Below are 23,548 nucleotides of genomic sequence, written 5' to 3'. Positions count from 1 at the left end.
ACAGCATTTTAAAAAAGAAGCATTTTTTGTATGGACATCCTCATCAATAGTTGTTTAAAAAAAATCAAAAATCATTATCCTAGAAACCATTAAACATAAATAATATGTGTATCAAAACAGTCTGAAAAAATGTGAATTTCATAGTGTAGCTTTTTGTCATGTACTTCAACTTTATAATAATACTTATTTAGTACTTCTATTATTTCTATTACATCAGCAGCCTTCTACATTTTGGGGGAAATAATCATCTTAGCAACCATTAAACAAATATTATTTGTTGCCATAACAGGCTGGAAAAAAGTGGCATTTAGTCCATGTACTTCAACTTTATAGTAATTCTTATTTAGAGTACTTTTGTTATTTCTAGACGGTACTTATTATGCAATTCAATTCAATTCAAAAAGGTGAAGTCCAAGATGCTGAATTTGTTCTGGTAATCTAATCCAATAGCAGTAAAAAAAAGAGAGGACTGAACCTTGACCTTTGGGTGACCTTTCCTTGTTGTCCTTTCACGGTGAAAGGAGTTAGGGTCATCTGGCATGCACAGTAAAGGTCACCCATGCACATAGTGCACCCGCATAGGCTTTAATCAGCCAGTTGTCGAGCAGAAAGTTCGACGTGGAGGTAAAAATCTGCATTGGACAAGATTATTCTTCATTATTTTATAAGTTTTATGCGAGTACATACACAACATTAGCAAAGCAATAGGAAAAGCTGCTTTTGGGTGCATAAAAGTGTGAATCTATCCTTAATAGTTAAGAAAATGAAGCAGGAAAAATGGGAAAAAATACCATTTTCTATTCTTTTTTGATTTTGTTTGTCGTTTTACAAAGTTATAAATAGATTTTAGTGTTCACGTGTATTTGTATAAACACACTGATGATGCATGATGAGCAATATCATCTCGTTTTTTTTAAAATAGAACAAAAATGCTGATGTTGCGAAAGGAAAAAAGGATCATTTGAGGCATAAAGTTCATTCATTTACAGTATATGCCTACACAGCATGTCTGTACTATTTTAAACATCCAAGTCATCAGGAGGTTAAAAAGCGGGCTATTGCGTGATTGTCTGCCATTGTGGAACTTCCTGCTACAATCCTCCAATGAGACAGTGCAGAGGAAGTAAAAGCGAAAAGCAGAAATAAATTAATTATTTGGGGATGTTTTGTGATAAACCAAATTATAATGAAGCTTTTCACCTGAGCTGTATTATAAAGATTAGAAAAAGAAGTCACCGAGTATTGCGGAAAAAACTAAATGATGACTCCAAAGACTTGAAATTCTTTAATTCTGCTTGTGAAGCAATTAGTCACAGAGAGGATGTTTCCTTCCCGAGCAAAAAAAGTGAGACAATATAGTGACCCCACATCTGAGTTCTTCTTTTTTTCTCATTTTAGCTTTCACAAAACGGGTTGAATGATTTTTGCCTTCAAGTTCCTGTTCAGTAGTTGCAGTGCAACATTTACGATATTTTGGGGACCCTTTTTTTGGGATTAACGGAATGGATTTGCTCACTTTTATCACACTTTTAATGTCAGGTAAGATAAGTTTTTTTTAAAAAGTTGACATCTATTAAGTAATTCAGTTTTTTCCCTTCAGTATTTAAAGCTACACTTGCCTTCAATATTGATGCTGTGGTTTGGAAAACCTTGAATAACTCCGCAAAGGGTTTTGGATACCAAATAGTACAACGGCAATCTGAGTGAGTGATGGAATTGAATTGAGAATCTTTTGGTAGTCGGATTCAGTAGAATTTGTGTGATTCTGTTTTGCCAGTTTGCTTGTCAGTGCACCTTTGGCTCAGACTTCAGCAAATAAAAGAGGGCAAATCTTCAATTGTGGCCTTGACACCTGCAGAGAGTTGCAAATGCCAGGTAAGCCACATCATATTCTTAATAGTTCCAAGTTCAAGTAAAGAACTGGTTACCAATTGGGCTGTTTTAAAGTGGTTTCTATGATTGTCAGTGGCACTGAAAAAGTTAAAAATGTCCAAGTTTATCCAGGCTGGGCAGTTAACTTTGAATTTTTTTCATTATAAATAAAAATAGTCATAAAAATAACAAGTAAATACCTAAATGTAAATAATTGACTTCTTTACAGTGCCGGATTTTGCTGTCAACATGTCTTTAGGCTTAACCATGGCAACCAATCCGTCTACCCGAGATGTTATGGTAAATTATTTTCATCATTTTGCACGTGGGCGGACTGTGTATTTCCTACTCGTCATATTTGGGTCCCTTGCAGGCCTGCGGTTCGACAATTCCAAAAGATTGTGGAAGCATCACTATGTTCAACGGCTTGTGCTTGGAGATAGACCCTTCCAATAGAGTCGGACCACCTCGGCCTGCCTCTCTCGATGGTGCTCCTTATTTTTTATTCAATAATTTTACTGAACAAGTCATTCAATCTGGCCTACACATGGTATAATTTTATTTTGTATTTTTTTATGACAAGAGTGCCGCAATAAAGCAGACATCGCATTTCTATTGGACGGCTCAGGCAGCGTAAAACGGGATGAGTTCACAAAAATGAAGAATTTTGTCATTGGACTCATTGAATCTTTTGTAGGCAAAAATTCCCTGGTGAGTGACTTGGATTATTTTGTATTTTTGCATGTATATTAATATGCATGTTTTCAATATGTTCTCCAAAAGTTTGCCATCATCCAATTCTCCTACAAGACCAAAATCCATTCCTATTTGTCTGCTTTGGATGCTCCCACTTGGAAAAACACAATTCAAGGAATTCAGCAGTTAAGTGGAGGGACGAGTACAGCTAGTGCCATTTCAACTGTTGTGTATGTTTGTTTGTTTGCTTATTTTTCCTTCCAAGACTCTTTTTGCAATCTAAATGCATAGTAATTTTAAAAAAATGACTTTGTTTTAATAGTAAGACAGTCTTTTCGGGAAGCCGAGGTTCCAGGCTGGATGTAAAAAAGATTCTTATCGTGATTACGGATGGAGAATCTGGAGATAGCGGCAAATTGCCAGCTGCAATTCAAGCAGCCAATGGACAAAATATAATAAGATTTGCTATTGGGGTGAGTAGTAAGGTGGACAGTATATAGGCACATTTCATTTTTAAATGAGGCCATGTTTTTTTTCCAATTTTGACAAGGTGGGGAGTGCATTTGAAAAGGAAAGGGCAAAAAAGGAGCTGGACACCATCGCATCGCTTCCTTCAAATAAGCACGTGTTTCGTGTGGGGAGTTTCAATGCGCTGGATGCCTTACAGGACACTTTGGAGGAAAGCATCTTTGCCATTGAAGGTCAAATTTAAACTGCCTTGTAATATTTTACACAAGAACAACCACAACACTAACTTCATAAATACTTACTATGTACTTTTATGCTGATTTTAGGATCCCAAACAAGTGGTGAGATGCTAAAAATGGAGATGGCTCAACGCGGATTTAGCGCCACCTACACACCCGACGTACTAAACCGAGCATTCTTGGCAAAAGATGTTTAACAAAATGATTATAATGTTTCTGGGATCATTTCAGGGAATACAGATGACTTCGGTTGGGGCCAACGGTTGGAGAGGAGGCTTCCAAACATACATCGGACAGACTGCAAGTTCTTATCTACCTACAGATATTGATCCAGACAGCTATTTAGGTATGAATGTGATCAGGGACTTCAGTCTAGAGCCACAATAAACATCTTCATCACCTCACTAAATTTCAGGTTATTCAATAACCACAGCCCGAACGAGCTCTGCAACACTGACAGTAGTTGGTGCACCAAGATATCAACATCGAGGAGTTGTGATGGTGATTCTTCAAAACATGCTTGAACAAAAAATAGAACCCTTTGAATCGCAGGTATGTTCACACAGTGGCTATGGAAAATAAATATAGTCTTTGCACATATTTTAAGTCCATTTTGGGACATTTTCTGATAGGTTTTGGTTCAATTTGCGGTCACTTTTGTTGGCTTTGGGTAGCTTCTTGCAGGTTTTCAGCTAGTTCATTATATTGTGATTTTTTCCAGTGTATTTATATTGTTATTGTTGATTTTGTGGAACTAAAATCGTACACAAAACTATTTTTCTAATTGTTATTATGGATTTAGTATCAGATTGGTGAATATTTCGGAGCAGTGGTCTGTGCAATGGATGTGAACCAAGACGCCATCACGGATGTGGTCCTCATTTCCGCGCCCATGTATGTAGAGGACGACAGACAGGGCAGAGTTTACGTTTGCGTCATGATTGGCCGAGTAAGTCACTTTGAGATTGTTTGGGGCTCTTTTTTGAAAATAAATTAGATCAACAATCTCTTACCTTTGCTTTGCCACTAGAGAATAGAGTGCCAGTTCAACTCGCCTTTGGTCCTGAGGGGAGTCGCATCTCCAGGAGGGCGATTCGGCTCCTCCCTCGCCATATTGCCCGACATCAACTCAGATGGACGTAACGACTTGGTGGTGGGGGCACCGTTGGAGGATGACGGCCGAGGCAGCGTCTACATATTTCACGGAGAGCAAAAAAAGATCTCTGTTACTTTCTCACAGGTATTTTTGCAAAGATCAACTATTCCTTCCAAAATGAATAAATGTTTTTCACTTACTCATTTAGAGGATTGCTGGATTGGAATTGGAGTCAGGTCTCAGGTTCTTTGGCATGTCCATCAGTCAATCTTCTGCAGATCTCAGCGGGGATAAAATGGTTGACCTTGCAGTGGGTGCAAAAGGAAGAGTCATTTTACTCAGGTAAACTTTTCTCCATGGATATAAAAGTTTGTGGATAATTCATGAAGTTACAAGTCTGCAACATCTTTGTTCTCAGATCGAAACCCATAGTATTGGTTGACAGCATACTGTCTTACAACCCGAAACAAATCTCCACCAAAAACACTACTTGTGAAAATCCAAAGCCCTTCAATGCAGAAATCTGCTTTTTGATGAGCAGTCTCTCCCCCGTGTCAACAGGTACCTAAAAATGCATCTATCTTCATTTAGTGACTTATCCATCTTACTAACGTTTATTAAAAAATGTCACAGCGAGAGCAAGAGTTAATTATACCTTAATGCTGGACGTCACTCGGAAAGTGCCAAGCAACCGAGCTTACATCAGTGAAAAGAATCGAGAAACAAGCAGGAGCATGATTCTCGATTTAGAACGGCAACAATGCTTCCTAGTCAAATTCTACATTAAGGTGAGTTGCCAGATAGTGAACTGCCAAAGCCAAAGACCTCACCATGCTGTCTTTTCCTCAACTTTGTAGCCTTGCACAGACGACTCTTTGAATCCTCTTTACAATGAGCTGCAGATGACATTTGAGGGTTTGCCTGCCGCCAATGACCTGAGCCCCACATTGGCCATGCAGACCAAAATGACCACCTTGCATCCAGTAAGACAGCTTCATCCACCTATTCCACTGATTCAGGTGTTGACCCATCTTCTGCTTTCCATAGTTGTCTTTCGAGATCGACTGCGGTGAGGACAGAACTTGTGAAGATAACCTCAAACTTAACTTTACCAGGTAAGACATTCATCAAGGTTTTGAAGTACTGTTTCTGCAATGCTTGACTTCGTTCATCACGGAGCAGTTCATCGGAGGTCCGAGTGGGCATCGATGAACTCTTGAACGTCAGCGTATCTGTGGAAAACCGGGGAGAAAATTCCTACAACACCCTCGTTGTTCTTACGTACCCAGTCGGGTTCTCTTATAGGAAATTTACCGCTTTGCAGGTAAGGTTCAGTATAGAGTTTTCTTTTACTGGGACATGATTCATTTTGTTTTTCTTCCATGAAGAGACGAATTGAGTGCAACTCTTTGGATAGTGAAGGTGGTCTCACTCGTGGAAGGACAGAATGCACCATTGATAAACCCATTTTTGGTAGCAACGCCATGGTTTGTTCTGAAATAGATTTTAGTTCAATTTCTTGCACAGTATTTGTACTTCTTAAGTATTGATTGAATGATTTCAGGCTGCCTTTGTGGTCTCGTACGGCATCGGAACCAACAGTCAATTGGAAGACAGGATTTTCGTCACAGCAAATGCAACAAGGTTGAGTTTTTCACCAGTTTGTGGAATAACCAATTTTGGCCACTCACTTTAACTCCTGTTTTTGCTCTAGTGGGAATGAGATACACTCGGCTTTGAGTCAACCTTACAAATCCAAAGACATTGGTGTAAAGTACAGCATTTTTGTTACAATGGAAAGGTCAGTCATTGGGTAGTAATAAGAACTTGACCATCACTTGAGTGTAACATTGATCAGATTATTCTTTTTAGTTCTCTAAGATACATCAATTTCACCTACGAAACAAATATTGAACACAAATTAATACAGCAATCAGTACTGGTAAGATAATTATTTAAAAAAAAAACAAAGGTATGAATTAATTTAGGATTAGACTAAGAAACCATGGCTGATTTTTTGTTAGGTTTCTAATAACATCAGAGCCTTGAACCTCACAGTTGTGATCAGAGTCCCGGTGAAGCTTGGTGAACAAGAAATCTGGCAGAATTTGACAACTTTGCAGGTACCACTCATATTATTGTATATTAACTGTCCTCACCTGTCTGTTAACATGAAGCATCTCCATTTCAGATTCCAGATTGCCAGTACAGCAATGATGAAATCTCTAATGTCTCAAATTTTGTTGATCTAGTGCAAAGAAATAAGTTAGTGGTAAGAACAGCATCACTATCTGTTTAGGAGAGGGTGTAAATGCATCACATGGTTTTTTCAATGTTCACAGGATTGCTCTGTAGCTACGTGCAGAGTTTTTAAATGCAATAGGTTCATGGGAACGTTAGAGAACAAGGAGTATAAAATATCCGCCAATATGAGTTCAGCATGGACCCAGCAGGTAATTAATAAGCGCTTATTTTTTAAAGAGTGGTCTCCTTTCTATGTAATTGAAGAGCCTGTCTAATTAGGATGTTATTTTGAAACAGATTGGGCTCAATAATGCCAAGTTCATCTTAGTCAGTACAGCCAGTCTGGAGTATGACCAGAACAAGTACATTTTCTTCTCAACATCGTCTAATAGTAACCCTGCCGTGCATAAGGTAATTTTACAATTGGGGGGGGGACAAAACTTGAATGTATTGGCTCAAATGTTGTTGTTCGTATCAGATCGAAACAGAGGTAAAAGTGTATCCCCAAGCAGACTTTACCAAAGAGATAGTTGGTGGATCATTAGGAGGAGTGGCAATACTGGCTCTACTTTCAATTGTCCTATATAAGGTGAGAAAATAAGAAAATAAGAGAATGAAAAGATGAACAAATCACACAAATACATCCTGAGAGTATGCCAACATTTTGTATTCACAGGCTGGATTTTTCAAGAGTAAATACAAGGATATGATCAATGATGTTGATGGTGGAGGATCAGGTGGCCCAGTCAATGATGGAGCCCCACTCACATAGCAATAACATTAAAAATAATAATAATTTGAGTCATTTGCAACCAGCTATGCAACACACTGAATTTGTAGTCTATTTATCATCTTAGTAAAGCTACTTCAATAAAATTTCACATAAGGAATGACATTTTTGCACTATTGTTTAATATGTTTATATGCATGAACGACTTGCTATATTTGTGTTAACATAAAAAATGTACTGGAAAAACAAGAATTTTGCAATTATTGATTTCTTTTTTTATCTTATTAAGTATTTCATTGTATTGGCAAAAAGAAAGTCACAACAACAATAAAAAATAACTAATTTGGTACTTCTCTGGCATACGTTTGGGTCTTTAAAGTGAGTAACTATAAGTAACTAATCTCATACCTCTCCATGATACATAGATGAAACCAGGTAGGAAGAGGTTAAAGACAAAAAGAAATAAAAGTGTGAGAACCTGTATGAACTTAGCAAACCTGCTGAGGACTTTGGCGCAGGAGATGGCGTGTCGCCTACCGTTTCCTTCAAGAATGATGCCAAACGCGACGTTTTGGAGAAAACCTGAATGTTGGTGTGGACAGCTGTTGTTACAACAGCTGCCTGGAACCAAGAAGAGTCTGACTTGCAGATAAGAGGCCCGCCGACATCTCCCTATAAAGAGGTGAGTATAAATGACATCATCCAATAGAGGGTTGTTTTTTATAAGATAGACACAAGATATGTTAGTAGAACAAAAACCGAAATCAAAATATACAAGCCCATAAGTGACCATTTGAAGATATTTGAGGAACACAAACGTACCTGTTGAAGGTCCAAGGAAGAAGTACAAATGTTGTTCGTATCAGAGCCAGAACTTTCACAACTGACTACCTCAGTTTCAAGGTCTCTTAGTCTTTCGGATTTCATAATGCCTGAGAAGAACATACATAGTCATTAATGTGAAAATAGGTATCTTAAGCTATTTTAGTCAATTCTCCATTGTGATTGTGGCCTCACTTTCATATAGGTTCTGTTTTCCCCAGCCTGCAATCCAGCATTGACTTCCAACAGGGAAGGCGACTGTATTGTTGATGTCCAAACACAAAGGTTGACGGTAAATACTGAATGCAACGTGTTGTTTTAGATGCAGCACTGCAACATTGGAATCCTGCAGTTGGCTTATGGTAATCCTATCGATGGCCAATGAGATTTCAAACTCCTCCATGCCTTTGACAATTTTGTGTCCAACATATGCAGTCCAGTTACTGACCACTGGAGTAGAGCTGCATGTAGCATATAAATTAACTTAGAATAAAAATATTCTTATATGGACAGCATGAGTTTGAATGAGTACAATATGAATATAAAGTGAAATACCCAAATTGACCATTCAATTAGACAAAAAACTGCTATCCAGTAAATATAAAATACCTGGAAAAGCACTCTGCAGCTGTGAGAATGAAACTGGAAGTAATAAGAGTTCCTGCACAAGCATATTGCCCATTTTCATGGAGACTTGTGATCCAGGGCCAAGTTCCACTTTGTACATATTGAGGGCTTCCGTCCAAGCGAGAGTTTAGGGGTGCCGAACCGCATACTTGCCCTAAATGAAGGGATAAAACAAATCAGGCAAGAAAACGATAGTCAAGAGGATTTGAATCACAAGAAGACAGTAACCAGTAGGATTTGGTTGTGTTGGGCTTGTAGTTGTTGGGGTGAGAGCTGTTCCTATTGTAGTTGTGATATCCATGACAGGACGCGGTAGAGGACAATTGTAGTTGCTATCAGCATCCAATCCATCGGAGTTGAAATGTACAAAGCCCGGTTTATCAGAGCCGATCTGAGAGTTGATCCACAACTGGTAGCGAGACACTCTTGCATAAATTGACGGTCTATCGGTGGGCATACAGCCAAAACTAGAAATTCCAGACTGGATCCATTTGGAATCCTGCTTGTTGACCATTGGGCCTCCTCTTTCCCCCTAAGGATTTCAAGTGGAATGGTTTGGCTTCGGAAAAATGCAGCAAGAAACATGTCAAAATTACGAAATTGACAACAAGGAGTCTACCTGACAGGTGTATTTCTCTCCTCCTAGAGTCCTAGCACAGATCATGTTGTCTGTGACCGAGCCTTCTTCATTCAGGCACTCACATTGCCTGTTTCCAACAACTTGGATTTGTACTTCTAGTAAATTTTCAGGATAAGGACACAAACAAGTGTAATGGTATGAGATAAATTCAACAAATATGACTTAAAGAAATATCAAATCCTCACTTCTCTGGACTGGTCTCCATCCAGCAACCCAGCTTTCAGTACCATCGTTGAACACACTCGTATCGGCTGCCAGACATACAGGTCGAATATAACCTGTGAATGACACAGCTGAGGAGAGTCTAATAAGAGCGATGTCGTTGTTATTGTTGGAACGATTGTAGTCTGGATGCACAATGATCATATCAACATTTTTGGACACTTGATTTGAGGGTTTGTCCTCAGGGCCGAGAGAAACCAACCATCCAACGGTAATAGTGCTGCAGAATGATTACCCAAAGGTTAGCAAGTCAAATTAGGAAGAGATGCATATATTTTTTCATCCTTAGATGACTCACCTGGAGAAGCAGTGAGCAGCAGACATTACCCACTCACTGTTTATGAGAGAGCCACTACAAACATGTCTGCCATAACTTTGTAGACTTGCCTCCCAGGGGAAACTTCTCTCTTCTAACTTAGTATCCTCTGTTGTACTGCCACACACTGTAAAACATTGTACTTTAATAGGACTGGAGTAGGTTGATAACATGTTTTTTATAGTGACTTAAAAAGGCATATCAGAGTACTTTGTAATGTACTGCAAAGCCCATTGAACTTAAGTTTAAGTTACACTAGTGTATAATACTAGTTCAGGTTGTTACCCACATTCAGCACTTGACACGGTGGTTACTGGAACTTCAGTTGTTGTTGCTGGTGTATCAGTCACCACAGTAGGTAAAGGGCAAATGTAGTTGATATCAGTGTCTGGCCGACTGGATTTAAACTGCACGAAACCAGGTTTATCGTCGCTGATGTGGGAGTCGATCCAGAACTGATAGCGGGACACTCTTGAGTAGACCCCAGGTTGGTTAGGTCTTGCACAGCCATTTCCAAAACTAACAATTCCAGATTGGATCCATATAGAACCCTGCTCGCTTGTCATGGGACCTCCAGCATCCCCCTAAGGTTGTGTAAAAAAAAATTGCATGTCAAAAATATGTATTAAGAACCACAAAGGATAAGAGAAGTCATTCTACCCAACAAGGGCCTTTCCCTCCTTCCAGAAGCCCTGCACAGATCATATTGTCTGTGACTGAGTCTTCTCCATTCAGGCAGTCACACTGTCTATTTCCAATGACAGGGACCTCAACTTCTTGTAGTGAGTCCGGGAAAAGGAGAAGCTCTAAACAACACAATGACAGTACATGACATATATTGTTGGTAAATATATGTTATCATTGGTAGAGCATCTTACCATCTTCCTGAACTGATCCCCAACCAGTGACCCAGCTAGGCGTCCCATTGTGGAACTCACTATTACTGGATGCTAGGCACACAGGTCTGACATAGTCTGTAAAAGTGACTGGTGATGAAAGTTTAACCAGAGCAATGTCATTATCATAGTTGGAAATAGTGAAGTCTGGATGCAAAATGATGGTATCAACATTTCGGGATACTTGATTTGAATTATATCCTAGAAGGTTCTGAACTCCAATAAACACTGACCATCCAAAGGTATCTGTGCTGCAGAGAAATTGCCAGAGGTTAGTGAATTGGGTTAGAGGAATTTTACAAATATGATTGGGTGATGTACCTGGAGAAGCACTGGGCAGCGGACAGTACCCATTCTGTGTTTATGAGAGTACCAGAACAAACATGTCTACCAAATATCTGGAGGCTAGCCTGCCAAGGCCAACTGCCTTCTTGGCTGTCAACACCCCCGACAATCCTTGTCTTCAGGGATGCGATGCCACAAACCTCACTTGAAATGATAGTTACTGGATTTTCTGTTGTAGTTGGTCCTTCAGTGATAGAAGTTAGACTGGGACATATGTAGTCGATATCAGTATCCACCTCATTGGAGTTAAACTGCACAAATCCAGGCTTATCAGAAATTATATGCAAGTCTATCCAGGACTGGTACTGGGACACTCTTGTGTAGACACTGGGATGGTTAGGCTCACCACAGCCAAATCCAGAATTGGCAATTCCAGATTGGATCCATATAGAATCCTGTTCACTTACCATTGGACCACCTCCATTTCCCTAGGGTGTAAAAACAAATATATTACCTCTCCAAAAAAAAATTCTAATTGGAAATTAGATTGAGTTTACCTGACAAGAATCTTTCCCTCCTTCCAGTAAACCAGCACAGATCATATTTTCAGTGATTAAACCTAATCCATTAAGACAATTACACTGTTGGTTTCCCACCACTGGCACTTGAATTTCTTGGAGGGGCACTAAATAAAAACAGTAAGTGTGTGTATCAGTTTAATTTGCTATATTATAAAGTATTATAGTTAGAAAGTCGCACTTTACCACTCATAATATGCCTTACCATCATCCTGGAGTGATCGCCAGCGAGTGACCCAGCTAGGAGTACCATTGTTGAACATACTATTACTGGATGCTAGACACACAGGTCTAATGTAGTCTGTAAAAGTGACTGGCGATGATAGTTTAACCAGAGCAATGTCATTTTCTAAGGTGAAAATGCTGTAATCTGGATGAAAAATGATCTCATCAACATCTGTGGACATCTCTTTTGAATTATCACCATGAAGACCCAGAGAAACCCTCCATCCAAGGGTACTTATGCTGAAAAACAAATAATACACAGTCAAATTAGAGGAGATAAATATTCATTCATGTTTGGCAGACCCACCTGGGAAAGCAATGAGCTGCAGACAATACCCACTCTCTGTTTATGAGAGAACCACCACAAATTTGAATACCCAAATTCTGTAGACTAGCATGCCAAGGCCAAATTTCATCTTGAGCGTCACCTCCTCCACCACCAACAATTATTGTTTTCTGTTTTGGCCTGCCACAAATTTCATTGGATATGCTGGACTCTGGATTTTCTGTTGGAGATGGTGTTTCAGTAACAGGAGGAGGCAGACCAGGGCACATGTAGTTGATATCAGCATCAGGACCAATGGCATTAAACTGCATGAAGCCAGGTTTGTCAGAGAGGATGTGGGAATTAATCCAGGACTCGTAGGAAGACACTCTTGTGTAGACTCCAGGAGAATTAGGGCGAGCACACCCTACTCCAAAACTGACAATTCCAGATTGAATCCAAATAGAATTTTGTTCACTCATCAATGGACCTCCCGAATCCCCCTGAGGTGAATCAAAAATAAGTGCCTGTCAAAGCATCTTTTAAGATTTAACAAATAAACAAGAACGAAATGAGGGTAATGTACCTGACAAGCGTCTTTCCCACCTTTTAGAAGACCAGCACATAGCATACTATCTTCAATTAAACCCACTCCAACTAGGCAGTTACATTGTCTGTTTCCCAAAACTGGGACTTGAACTTCGTGTAGTGGCTTTGGGTAAGGAAGAGACACTAAAAGATATAGTTAAGTATATGAGATACACTCAATAAACATCCTTTTTTAAAGATTTGTTTCACTATGGAATAAGATCCTCACCTCCTTCATCAATTGTTCCCCAGCCTGTGACCCAACTACTCGTACCATTGACAAAAACGCTGTTTTCAGATGCAAGACATATCGGTTTGACATGGTCTGTGAAAATGACTGCAGTGGTCAGTCTCACTAGAGCAATATCATTTTCAAATCTGAAAGTATTGTAGGATGAATGCAAGATGATCTTGTCAACACTGATGGTCACTTTGTGAGGTTCAAGCTCTTCTAGTTTCAGAAGACCTAAAGAAACTGACCAACCATTGGGGCTGGTGCTAGAGAAAGAATACCAAATGTTAGATGGGCGATTGGTTGAACATGTCATAATTGCCTGTACTAATTTATGGGTGACCCACCTGGAGAAGCAGTGGGCAGCAGACAATATCCATTCTTTGTTTATGAGGGTACCACCACAAACATGGTTACCAAAATGTTGCAGACTAGCTTGCCAGGGCCAAGTTCCATCTAAAGCAATGTCACCTCCAACTATACTGTGCTTCTTTGATGGAACTCCACACACTGCAAATATGACATCTTTGTAAATTGACAGTCTTCCCACGAGATACAGAAGTTTAAAATGCAAAGGGAGATGGACTACAGCTTGACTAAATGTAACCCAATGCAGAAATACAAATAAAATGGGGACTATAACATAAGTAGCAGGACTGTATTGGTTAACAATGTGCTGTGCATGGATTGTACTTTGATATTACAAATAAGATGATACCCACCTTCAGCACTTTTGAAGATGTGCATTGGATCTTGAACTGGTTTTTCAGTAACAGGAGGAGGAAGACCAGCACAGGTATAAAGGCCATCTGCATCTAGTCCAGTAGGGTTGAACATCACAAACCCTGGCCCATCAGAGGTGATATGCATATTGATCCAGGACTGGTAACGGGACACGCGGGAGTAGATACTAGGTTGACTGAGCTGATCACAATCAAGACCATAACTGACAATTCCAGACTGGATCCAGATAGAATCTTGCTTGCTCACCATTGGACCTCCCGAGTCGCCCTAGAAAAGGGAAGACAAACTGTTTGTGGAAACATGTTCCTACAGAAAGAATGGCGTTCTTTACCTGACATGCGTCTTTTTCTCCATGCAGAAAACCAGCACAGATCATATTTTCTGTAATTAAACTGACTCCATCCAGGCACTTACACTGTCTGTTTCCTATAACTGGGACTTCTAATTCTTGTAGGCTGATTACGGACGCTAAAAGATGCAAAGATATTGTTTAATAAATGAATTGATGGGGAAAAAATGCAGAGAAAAATGAGTGCCTCACCATATTTCTTGACCGTCCCCCAACCAGTGACCCAGCTTTCAGTTCCATTATTGAAAAAACTACCACTGGCTGCCAGGCAAACAGGTCTAATATAGTCAGTGAATGTGACTGGTGAGGAGAGTCTGAGCAGAGCAATGTCATTTTCCAAGCTGAAAATGTCAAAGTCTGGATGCAAAACAATTCTGTCGACAGTTATGTTCAATTCTTTCAAGTTGTTTCCCACCAGGTTGTGAAGACCAAGAGAAATTTCCAATCCAGAGGTATCAGGGCTAAAAAGTTAATGCAAAAAGGTTGCATGATGAATGCAGAAGAAAGGATTCTGTGGTCAACTTGGCGTGTCTTACCTGGCAAAGCAGTGAGCAGCGGACATTACCCATTCTTTGTTTATGAGAGAGCCACCACAAAAATGCAGTCCAAAATGCCGCACACTAGCCTGCCAGGGCCAACTTCCCTCTTGCGCCTCTCCACCGCCAACAATTTTTGTGATTAGTGTTGGGCGGCCGCAGACTAAAATAGGAAAGAAAGCGGTTAAAATACTCATTTGCATAAAATCACAAAGTTTACAATATTAAATTACCATCAAGTTGTGCTTGTGACCCTGCAAAAACACAAAAAACACAAAAGGAATTATCACTTGAGCTCAAACAGGTTCGTTAACATGGGATAGGTGCAGACGCAGGACAATTAGCAACTCAATTTTCGAAACTACGCTAAACAGACTTCTTAGACAATTTCAAATGTACACATTTTTTGCTGAAAATAAACTTACCTTTTGTGAAGTTCTGACTATTTAAACTAATACATACATGAATTTAATATTGAATATTTTATGAGAAATAATAGTATTTATAAAGATGAAACAAAATAAAAAGTTGTTTTAACAAAACAGGTCTAAATACAAATCCATTATTGTGTCTAGTGAGAATTTATACAAAAAATAATGTACTACATCAATCTAAATCTTCCCCTCGGGTTTGTTATTGCAGTATATATTACAACAGCATATGAAAACCATAAACAAATAACAATGGGTACATGTTTAAACAAGAAACAAAATTAAATCAACACAAATTTAGACTTACTTGCTGTTAAAAGGATGACAAGAGTCAAAACATTGGGGTACTCTCTCCAAGCCATTGTGGAAATACACACTTCTTGCATGTCACAGTATTTAAACATCTGGCAGGTGAGGCCCTCCTACATAAGTTAACTACTTTCTTGCTCCTTTAATTTCACACATTTTTAGACAACACAATTGCCGTAACGCACCGGTTTTAAATGCTACCCACGTATGAAGTGAATACAGCAAATATTTCACATTTCGCAAAGCTGAAAAACAACATTTTCAAAAGGGGCTTTTTTGTTGTTGTCAAGTATGGTGCATCATTAGACCTTGTGACAAATGCACTTATTAATAATCTGCTTCAGACATGCAATATAATTCCTACTATAATAATATAAAAATCATCAATTGGCCTTTCAGCTAAAACTATATGAAAAAAGCAATTACTTTTAAAAGTACAGTAGCAGTAATAGTTTCTGTAAAAGGGCCAAATAAATACCTTGAAAAAGACTGACAGTCTTATCTTAAAATCTCTTCTCAATAATGTGAAGTCTACAAATGTTATTGGACTTTTGACCATGAGGATGTTATTGTGTCTCTGATGGCACTTTTTTTCTGGTCTGTGGGAAAACAACCGGTTTTGTGTAAAAAGCTACAGCTTTGAAGAGAATGCAGAAAGCTTGCTTAAAGTTCATTTCACCCCCAAGTCAAGGTTTGCTTAAGAATGTCAGCTGTTGCTGGAGGGCCTGTGCATTCTTTCCAAAAGTGAGGGAAGGCCATTTACCCTTAGCCTTAACCATCAGAACATTTCCGGTTAACTACCCAAAGCCATTCTGAATCACAAACAACTTTTAAGAAGCCCTCCTCAAAATATATAGTAACTCATAAACACTAACAAGTACTGTTTTCATGTCCACCATAAATAAATACTAATAAAGATTTAGGGTTACAATAGAAATATCCTTTACATTATTTAATTTCACCTTTTTTTTAAATATAATATATAAATTGGTACTCACCTGCTTAGTAGGTCTTTGACGTCATCTTGTTGCTGCAACAAAAACAGCACCAAGTAAACAATAATGGGTTTTCAGCAATTGAGGTTGTCCTTTGAAGAGAAAAAACTAAAATAATTAGTTTCCACTCCATACAGCACTTATTTCATTTGATGTGGTTTTGATAGTTCAGATACTACAAAACACAATAAAAGAATCATTCAACTTTATTGTTCAAAACTCTAAAATCCAAGTGATGAGGACAGACAACATATATATTTTCAAATGAGATGAATCAGTGTTTTGGGGTGGAAAGTCTTAAAATGGCATGAAAACATCATTCAAATCAATCATTGGAGATGTAGTATTTTGTTCTGTGGGTGTGAACGATAATTATCCTGCCTTCACTTTCTTCCCTTCAATGGCGTTCCTTCGCTTGAGGTTGGTGTACAGCAACGCAAAGTTGACGAGGTATGTTGACACGCACACCATGCAGAAATCACCCAGGACAAAAGCCAGAATAGAAGCAAGGTAGAGGGAACCGGCCACGGACACCCATGAAGAAAGCACCAAGAAAAGAGCAGCCTTTTTGGACAGGGAAAGGCCTTGGATGAAAACAAAAACATCATCAAGTCAGACCATTTCCAAAATATAGTTAAGCTTTGTTGCCCTCTTGTGGTGTATTATTGCTATTAGAAACTTATCTGATTACATATGCATTTCAACCCATCAGTTTACTTGTTCAACCTATAGTAGGCAACATTAAATCAAATTTCCCAGACAAAAATGTCTGGAATAAGTTTAAATTCCTTAAAAAAACACGGTCTACATTAAATGTAGCCACATTGAAGACCAACATTCTGGTTTGACCATGTTGGTGTTTTTTTGCAACCACCCTCATACACAATATCTGCAGTCTGTCATTTGAAGAACGCAAACTTACCCAGGCCAAGTTGCAGAGTGTAAAATATAACTCCAAGAATACTGTTTGGTTGGTTGAGAAGACTATCTTGAGCAACAAAGAACTGGACCAAGCCAAAACCACGTCCCCATCTGAAAAATGTAGAAACAAACACATTTTGTGAAAAAGGGAAGGCTTTACAAACTACTGTACTGAATGCATATGGTGCCTGCTCCAATAAAAATATGTGTTCACCCCTTGGATTGCCATTAAAACATTTTACACATGGAATAGTATCGTTTTTGCACATTTCCCAGGTAAACATTTCACGGGGTCAATGGACTCCAAGGCTGTATTTCCTTTTAACTTTGTAAACCTAACCAAACACTGAATAAGAATCGACTGCACACACAAAAGTATTGATGATGCACATCCCAAAATATAGGATTTGTGATGATTTGCATTTTGGTGAGAAGCCCCCCATGAAAGTGGGGGCTGCAAAACGTGGCACTTGGGGGCGGTTCCCAGTCAGTAATCAAGAGGCCTTTGAGTAAAACCTGCAATCCCTCATTTTAGCAAAACATAAAGTAAAATAGAAACAAGAAACCAAACCTGGATGTGAAAACTTTGGAGCAGCTAACAGACTCTCCCAGATCGCACATCGCTCTGTAAGCCGGGTCGTGCTCTCGGGACAATTCCACGTGGAGCGCGTAAACGGACAAAATCAAGCCAAAGATGCATAAAAACACGCGTACTGTCCTCTCCCACTTGGGCATAGCTGCTACTACTGCCATGTTTAAATCGGTCAAAGATGACGCCCTCTACTTTACAAAATGAGGAGAAAAGGACATAATGCCGCCTTCGTCTGCAATGGGGAAGTCTATGCAAAATAATGGACTGTTGATTGGCTCTGAAAATTCAAACTCCGTCCCCCTAGTTTGTTTATTGGCTCAGGGATAGTCCAGCCTTTTCATTATAATAATAGTGTTGGACATGGTCAGTGGGCAGTGGCGTAACAGTGTTTGTTTTTAGAGTTTGTCCACTTAGTGTAAATACGCCTCTTTTACAGTAGATGGATTGCAATAACTGCAACTTCTGCAGCCAGGAATTTTGTCAGGTTTCAATATGGACTATGGAAAATGGAAACTATGTACAATCTTAATCTGGATTTTTAATATCATGAGAATTCGAAATATCAATTATTTTATTGTATAATTGTTCCATTTTATACTTGCGTAAAAATGAACGGTTGTTTACGTGTATGGTGACGTCATTTAACATGCGCTCTTCACAGGCCAATCAAAACTTGATGCGCTGTATTTCCCTCGAGCGCTTTTCCAGACGCGCATAAAGTTTTGGCTTTGTGGTGATGCAGTTCGCTCAAAGAATCATTTACTTCATGGATTTGGATATGAATTTGTTGCAGCAGAACCAAGAAGATTATAAATCGTCCTCGACTTGTATAGTCTGACCTTCGGAAAAGCCACATTGATAGACAAGGCAGGGGCTAAAACCTTTTTTCTTTTGCCATGAGTCTACATTTTGTCCGCCAAGTGGCGGTCGTGCCACTCGGTGGCTGGCCTCCGCCGTGAAACGATACAGAGGAAGAAGACAAAGACAAGGAAACGAGAAATAACAACAAGATCCAAATATGCAACTAATGGATCATTAAACGATTTTAAATTGATCGATGCTTTGGTGAGTCTTGATAAGAAACACTGTTTCACGACAGTAAACAGATCCGCATGATCGGTCACATCTAGTTGATAATTCTACTGATTTTGATTATTTGATGGTAGCAAGGCTACGCCCCTGTCTTGAGAGATGGTCAGGTATTGTACTCCATGCAGTTTCTGGTGCACTGTCAGGCTTAAGATCACATTAATGTTACATCTAAACCGTTTTTTTCGTCTAGAGAGTTAGATTGTGAATGTGCGTGCCTCACAATAGCCAATGAGTAACCTGATTCTCTTATTGTTTGACAAGCTTGCCAAATAATGGTGCAAAGTTGCTTATAATTGATTAAAATGTCTTGCTATGTCATGTCAAGGGGTATTTTTGCCCTTACTCACACATCTAATGACTGCAAAATGTAAGGATCTGCCATCAAAGATTGATCTGTGCATGGCAACAGGTTTATTGTCTATTAAGTGTACCTGTCACTGTCATAGATCAATAACACAGGTACAGTAAGGTGTACTTACGATCACATTGTATCCATCTTATTTCTAGAGCTATGTCATCTGAGGAACATGGGGAAGGTCAAAACCATCAACCTGTGGCCGTGGCGGCCGAAAGTATGACGACCGAAAAAGCCGATGCAGTCAAAATTACAAGCAGCAGCACAGATACCAGCACAACTGCAAAAAATTTGGCTTTACTCAAAAAGCACTCACTGGATGTGAAGTTTGATGTCGGCGAGGAGTATGATGTCATTGAAACCATCGGCACCGGCGCCTACGGCGTCGTGTCATCTGCCAGGAGACGAGATAATGGTGCAGCTGATTGACAGGGTTCATTTTGCATGTACCTGATGGTTATTCCTGCTGTTTTTCACATGCTTGATGTTCCTCAGGCCAACAGGTGGCGATAAAGAAGATCTCCAATGCTTTTGAGGTGGTAACCAACGCCAAGCGCACTTTGAGGGAGCTGAAAATTCTTAAACATTTCAAACATGACAACATCATAGCCATTAAAGACATTTTGCAGCCTAACCTTCCTCACTCTGCCTTCAAGTCTGTGTGAGTATTTGTCAACTGCACGTCCATGCATAAAATATCACACAACTGTAACAATTACACGATCAAGTAGTACATTTAAATGTACTTTTCTGATATTCTGCAGGTATGTAGTGCTGGATTTGATGGAGAGTGATTTGCACCAAATCATCCACTCCGCACAAGCACTCACACCTGAGCACACGCGCTACTTCTTGTACCAGCTCCTCCGCGGCCTCAAATACGTGCACTCAGCTAACGTCATCCACCGAGACCTAAAACCCTCCAACTTGCTGGTGAACGAGAACTGCGAGCTAAAAATCGGCGACTTCGGCATGGCCAGGGGTCTAAGCTCCCACCCCGAGGAATCGCACTCCTTTATGACCGAATATGTGGCCACCCGATGGTATCGAGCCCCCGAGCTGCTCCTATCCCTCAATCACTACACTTTGGCCATTGACATGTGGTCGGTGGGTTGCATCTTTGCCGAAATGTTGGGCCGAAAGCAACTTTTTCCCGGCAAGCATTATGTCCACCAGCTCCAGCTGATCTTATCCGTGTTGGGAACGCCGCCCAAGGGCTTAATTGGCGCTATTCGAGCCGACAGGGTGCGCTCGTATGTTCAGAGCCTTCCGTCACAATCTCCCGTACCCTTGGCTAAACTGTACCCTCAAGTTGAGCCGCGGGCTTTGGATCTGCTCGCCTCTATGCTTCGCTTTGACCCGCGTGAGCGAATCGGGGTGACTCAGGCGCTGGAACACCCATACGTGGCAAAGTACCACGACCCCGACGATGAGCCCATCTGCGTACCGGCGTTTGATTTTGAATTTGACAAGCTTCCGATGACCAAGGAGCAAATTAAAGAGGAAATTTTGATGGAGATCCAAGATTTCCATAAGAATAAGCAAGTCACCCGTCAGAGGCTTCAGTTTAGGCCACTAGCGAGGACAAACGGCGGCGGAGGAGGAGGAGGAACCGCCACACAAAGTGTCGCTCAGGTTTCCTCTAGCGGCCTAAGCAAGTTCAATGGCGACCAAGGCAAACAGCGATCCTCACAAACAGGAGACGCTGAGTCGGGAGCCAACCAGATGTTTGCAAATCATATGGACACGTGTGGCAAAGATGGCCTCAATTTACCACACCTTACAAAAAGCGAAAGCGGCCCGGTCGATGTGGACATGCCCAGCGCCAACTCGGACAGCGGCCAGCCAGAAACCATTGACTTGACAACCCCGGTCTCAAGTCAAGAAATGGAAGCAATGAGGGATAATGAAAGGCGGAACCAGCCCAGTGAGAACCAGAACCGTCCTACTTCTGCCACACCTTCAACCAGCACTGTACCTTCTCTATCGCTGTCAGCCGCCCAAGCTCAGTCTCTGTCCCATAGCCTCTCACAGTCACTAGCAACAAACCAGAGGCCCCCACAAGTTACCTCAGAAGCGCCCAGGAAAGAAGGCGCCATCTCGGAAGACACCAAAGCTGCCCTCAAAGCAGCTTTATTCCGAAATAAAGCAAGGGGTGGTACGTATCTTCTTTTCATCTTTCACTTCACCTGATGTGTCAGTTGCAGGTCCTAAATAAAATAAAAGAAAAAGATCACATTTTACATTTTTTAAACATGTACTGTTCAAAGTTGTATTTAATGAGAAAAAGATCACACTTTGGACAAATATTCTTATAAAAGAAAGTATTTGAATATGCCAATTTTGAATTTTTGAGACCTCTGATATGAAGGAAATCATTTTTAAATACTAATTTGATTTTTTTCTCCATTTTCATTGTAGATGGCAATGTGTCCACACTGAGCACAGAACCGTCCACAGGAGTTGGAGGAGGAACACTATCAACTCTTTCCAATCCAGAGTCTCGGCGACCTGTCACGGCTCAGGAGCGCCAACGAGAGCGTGAGGAGAAGCGGAAAAAGCGGCAGGAACGCGCCAGGGAGAGGGAAAAGAAACTGAAGGAGAAGGAAAGGCGAGAGGGAAGGCGTGGGGACTCGCTGGGTGGGGTTTTGCTCAGCGACAATGACAAGAGCCTTTTACAACGGTGGACCAAAATGATGGACAGTCGCAATGACAAATCTCACACACCTAACAGTGAAGGCACCAATAATAGAGACTTAAATGTGAATGCTGTTGTTGGGGAGAACACTCAAGGAGTATCCAACAAACAACTGGAAAAGGAAACAAAGTTTCCATCGCACGAGCAGCTAAACTCTCAAGTCCGAGCCAGCCAATCGGGTTTGCTGCAGCCTTCCGGCAAAACCCAGCAATTAATTTTCTCAATGAGCCAAAAGAAACCAGCTGATATCGTCCTCGCTGTAAGCGGGTGCGTGGATATAATGGGCGGTTCTAGCGCTTTCGTCAAGAACAATAACAACAACACGCTCAAACCTCACGACGAGAACGACGGCTTCAACTGCTTCGGTAATTGGAGCGGACAGCAATTAGAAAGTAGGCCCTCCCAACAGGCAAAATGTCAAAGGACGCCACCGCAACAGAACTTTCAAGCCTTAGCCGAATCTCAAACGCAGCTGCTCCCAGTGGAGACTTTTTTGACCAAAGGGCCGACGGCACTGGGCGCCAGCGACGCTAACGGGGACGTCGGGGGTCGCGATCACCTCAACCGTCACGTCGCGCCCTCCGTCGCCAATGGCCCTACCGTGGAGAAACTGTGTCCCTCCATTGGGGACAAGTCGGGACCCCTCTGTGGGGTTTTGCCAGTCCCCACACAGGCTCATTCCAGTTTGGCCTATGAAGACAGGGGACAGCAAGGACCCTCCGTCACCCCCGATATCCACACAGTAACACTACAGCTCTCCAAGTCTCAGGTTGGTTCTTTTGTATACTGAAGAAGTTCATCATGAGTTATTCATATGACATTTTTGAGTAATATTGTAAAATGATTGGGTGTGTTTTTTCCTACCTCAGGTGGAGGATGTGTTGCCCCCAGTTTTTTCAGTCACCCCAAAAGGAAGCGGGGCAGGATATGGTGTCGGTTTTGACTTGGATGACCTCCTCACGCAGTCACTCACCGAGCTGCAACACTGTGACCGAGACAGGTGAGATCTTAAACAATGCCTTTTGTATTTAAGTTCAAGATAAGGGACTTACTTTCAAGTGTCGGAGCTCTGACCCTAAAAACTTTTCCTGTTGCCCCTTTCTCTCATCAGTTATGACTCGGCTCCTCTCTCGGCTTCGCTCTTATCTGACTGGAGCGAAGTTCACCGGATGACTCCAGCCGATCTGGAATCGCTGCAACAGGAGCTCCAATTGGGCTCTCCCATGATCCTCTCTGATTCTATCGCACCTGATTCCTGACTGAGTGCCAGTACTCGACTGAATGTCATTTTATGATTGACTGAATTAATTTAAATGTATTTTTGTGAATTGTATTTTTACGTTTGTTTCCTAGACCCCACAAAAAAAGCACCTACTGTGTCAGACTGAGAATGTTAATGAATAAAATTTAAATTTTCTAAAAAAAAAAAAACCACCGTGTCAGACTGAGAATGTTAATGAATAAAATAGAAGTAACCACCACATA

General features: G+C 40.6%; 4 protein-coding genes across 4 annotated transcripts; 2 read left to right on the top strand and 2 right to left on the bottom strand.

Moving 5' to 3' along the window:
- Positions 1 to 1,204: 1,204 nt before the first annotated feature.
- On the top strand, positions 1,205 to 7,694 carry LOC144211517 (integrin alpha-M-like). Its single transcript, XM_077738853.1, has 30 exons — positions 1,205 to 1,539; positions 1,601 to 1,703; positions 1,778 to 1,875; positions 2,102 to 2,172; positions 2,246 to 2,360; positions 2,456 to 2,583; positions 2,656 to 2,798; positions 2,891 to 3,041; positions 3,119 to 3,269; positions 3,363 to 3,436; positions 3,507 to 3,621; positions 3,691 to 3,827; positions 4,078 to 4,224; positions 4,306 to 4,515; positions 4,580 to 4,713; positions 4,790 to 4,932; positions 5,005 to 5,159; positions 5,229 to 5,354; positions 5,419 to 5,486; positions 5,554 to 5,695; positions 5,760 to 5,858; positions 5,936 to 6,015; positions 6,086 to 6,172; positions 6,244 to 6,313; positions 6,396 to 6,494; positions 6,563 to 6,643; positions 6,714 to 6,824; positions 6,913 to 7,026; positions 7,094 to 7,204; positions 7,292 to 7,694. The coding sequence occupies exons 1-30, from the start codon at positions 1,503 to 1,505 to the stop codon at positions 7,385 to 7,387; spliced, it is 3,396 nt and encodes a 1,131-aa protein (XP_077594979.1). The 5' UTR covers positions 1,205 to 1,502; the 3' UTR covers positions 7,388 to 7,694.
- LOC144211520 (uncharacterized) lies at positions 7,298 to 16,494 on the bottom strand. Its single transcript, XM_077738855.1, is given in 23 exon segments — positions 7,298 to 8,017; positions 8,168 to 8,277; positions 8,363 to 8,628; positions 8,777 to 8,948; positions 9,023 to 9,326; positions 9,414 to 9,876; positions 9,955 to 10,099; positions 10,262 to 10,556; positions 10,633 to 10,778; positions 10,851 to 11,119; positions 11,190 to 11,641; positions 11,711 to 11,838; positions 11,937 to 12,196; positions 12,264 to 12,724; positions 12,808 to 12,953; positions 13,039 to 13,307; positions 13,389 to 13,551; positions 13,764 to 14,052; positions 14,117 to 14,253; positions 14,327 to 14,595; positions 14,671 to 14,833; positions 14,904 to 14,924; positions 16,409 to 16,494. Coding segments are annotated over 21 exon segments (5,040 nt in total). The 5' UTR covers positions 14,697 to 14,833; positions 14,904 to 14,924; positions 16,409 to 16,494; the 3' UTR covers positions 7,298 to 7,747.
- A 99-nt stretch (positions 16,495 to 16,593) lies between these two features.
- vkorc1 (vitamin K epoxide reductase complex, subunit 1) lies at positions 16,594 to 18,155 on the bottom strand. The gene is made up of 3 exons (XM_077738852.1): positions 17,898 to 18,155; positions 17,328 to 17,437; positions 16,594 to 16,989 (listed from the first exon to the last, which is right to left on the bottom strand). Exons 1-3 carry the CDS (start codon positions 18,077 to 18,079, stop codon positions 16,778 to 16,780), a joined length of 504 nt encoding a protein of 167 aa, XP_077594978.1. The 5' UTR covers positions 18,080 to 18,155; the 3' UTR covers positions 16,594 to 16,777.
- A 513-nt stretch (positions 18,156 to 18,668) lies between these two features.
- Positions 18,669 to 23,484, top strand: mapk7 (mitogen-activated protein kinase 7). The gene is made up of 7 exons (XM_077738848.1): positions 18,669 to 18,983; positions 19,518 to 19,780; positions 19,861 to 20,026; positions 20,130 to 21,523; positions 21,787 to 22,832; positions 22,933 to 23,063; positions 23,175 to 23,484. Exons 2-7 carry the CDS (start codon positions 19,522 to 19,524, stop codon positions 23,320 to 23,322), a joined length of 3,144 nt encoding a protein of 1,047 aa, XP_077594974.1. The 5' UTR covers positions 18,669 to 18,983; positions 19,518 to 19,521; the 3' UTR covers positions 23,323 to 23,484.
- Positions 23,485 to 23,548: the final 64 nt, after the last annotated feature.

The sequence above is a fragment of the Stigmatopora nigra genome, chromosome 18, assembly GCF_051989575.1.
Source record: "Stigmatopora nigra isolate UIUO_SnigA chromosome 18, RoL_Snig_1.1, whole genome shotgun sequence".
Lineage (NCBI taxonomy): Eukaryota > Metazoa > Chordata > Actinopteri > Syngnathiformes > Syngnathidae > Stigmatopora > Stigmatopora nigra.
Note: the sequence above shows the minus strand (reverse complement) of the source record. Positions and strands in the feature narration are given on the sequence as shown.

Excerpts from the sequence above, each read along its gene's own strand:
- LOC144211517 (XM_077738853.1), top strand. The coding sequence starts at position 1,503 with ATGGATTTGCTCACTTTTATCACACTTTTAATGTCAG. Across the intron at positions 3,828-4,077 it reads TAGAACCCTTTGAATCGCAG|TATCAGATTGGTGAATATTT; the intron begins GTATGTTCACAC and ends TTATGGATTTAG. Across the intron at positions 7,027-7,093 it reads GTAACCCTGCCGTGCATAAG|ATCGAAACAGAGGTAAAAGT; the intron begins GTAATTTTACAA and ends TGTTCGTATCAG.
- vkorc1 (XM_077738852.1), bottom strand. The coding sequence starts at position 18,079 with ATGGCAGTAGTAGCAGCTATGCCCAAGTGGGAGAGGACAGTACGCGTG. Across the intron at positions 17,438-17,897 it reads TCCAAAGTTTTCACATCCAG|ATGGGGACGTGGTTTTGGCT; the intron begins GTTTGGTTTCTT and ends TACATTTTTCAG. Across the intron at positions 16,990-17,327 it reads CACTCTGCAACTTGGCCTGG|GCCTTTCCCTGTCCAAAAAG; the intron begins GTAAGTTTGCGT and ends TTTTCATCCAAG.
- mapk7 (XM_077738848.1), top strand. The coding sequence starts at position 19,522 with ATGTCATCTGAGGAACATGGGGAAGGTCAAAACCATCAACCTGTGGCC. Across the intron at positions 19,781-19,860 it reads TGCCAGGAGACGAGATAATG|GCCAACAGGTGGCGATAAAG; the intron begins GTGCAGCTGATT and ends GATGTTCCTCAG. Across the intron at positions 20,027-20,129 it reads CACTCTGCCTTCAAGTCTGT|GTATGTAGTGCTGGATTTGA; the intron begins GTGAGTATTTGT and ends GATATTCTGCAG.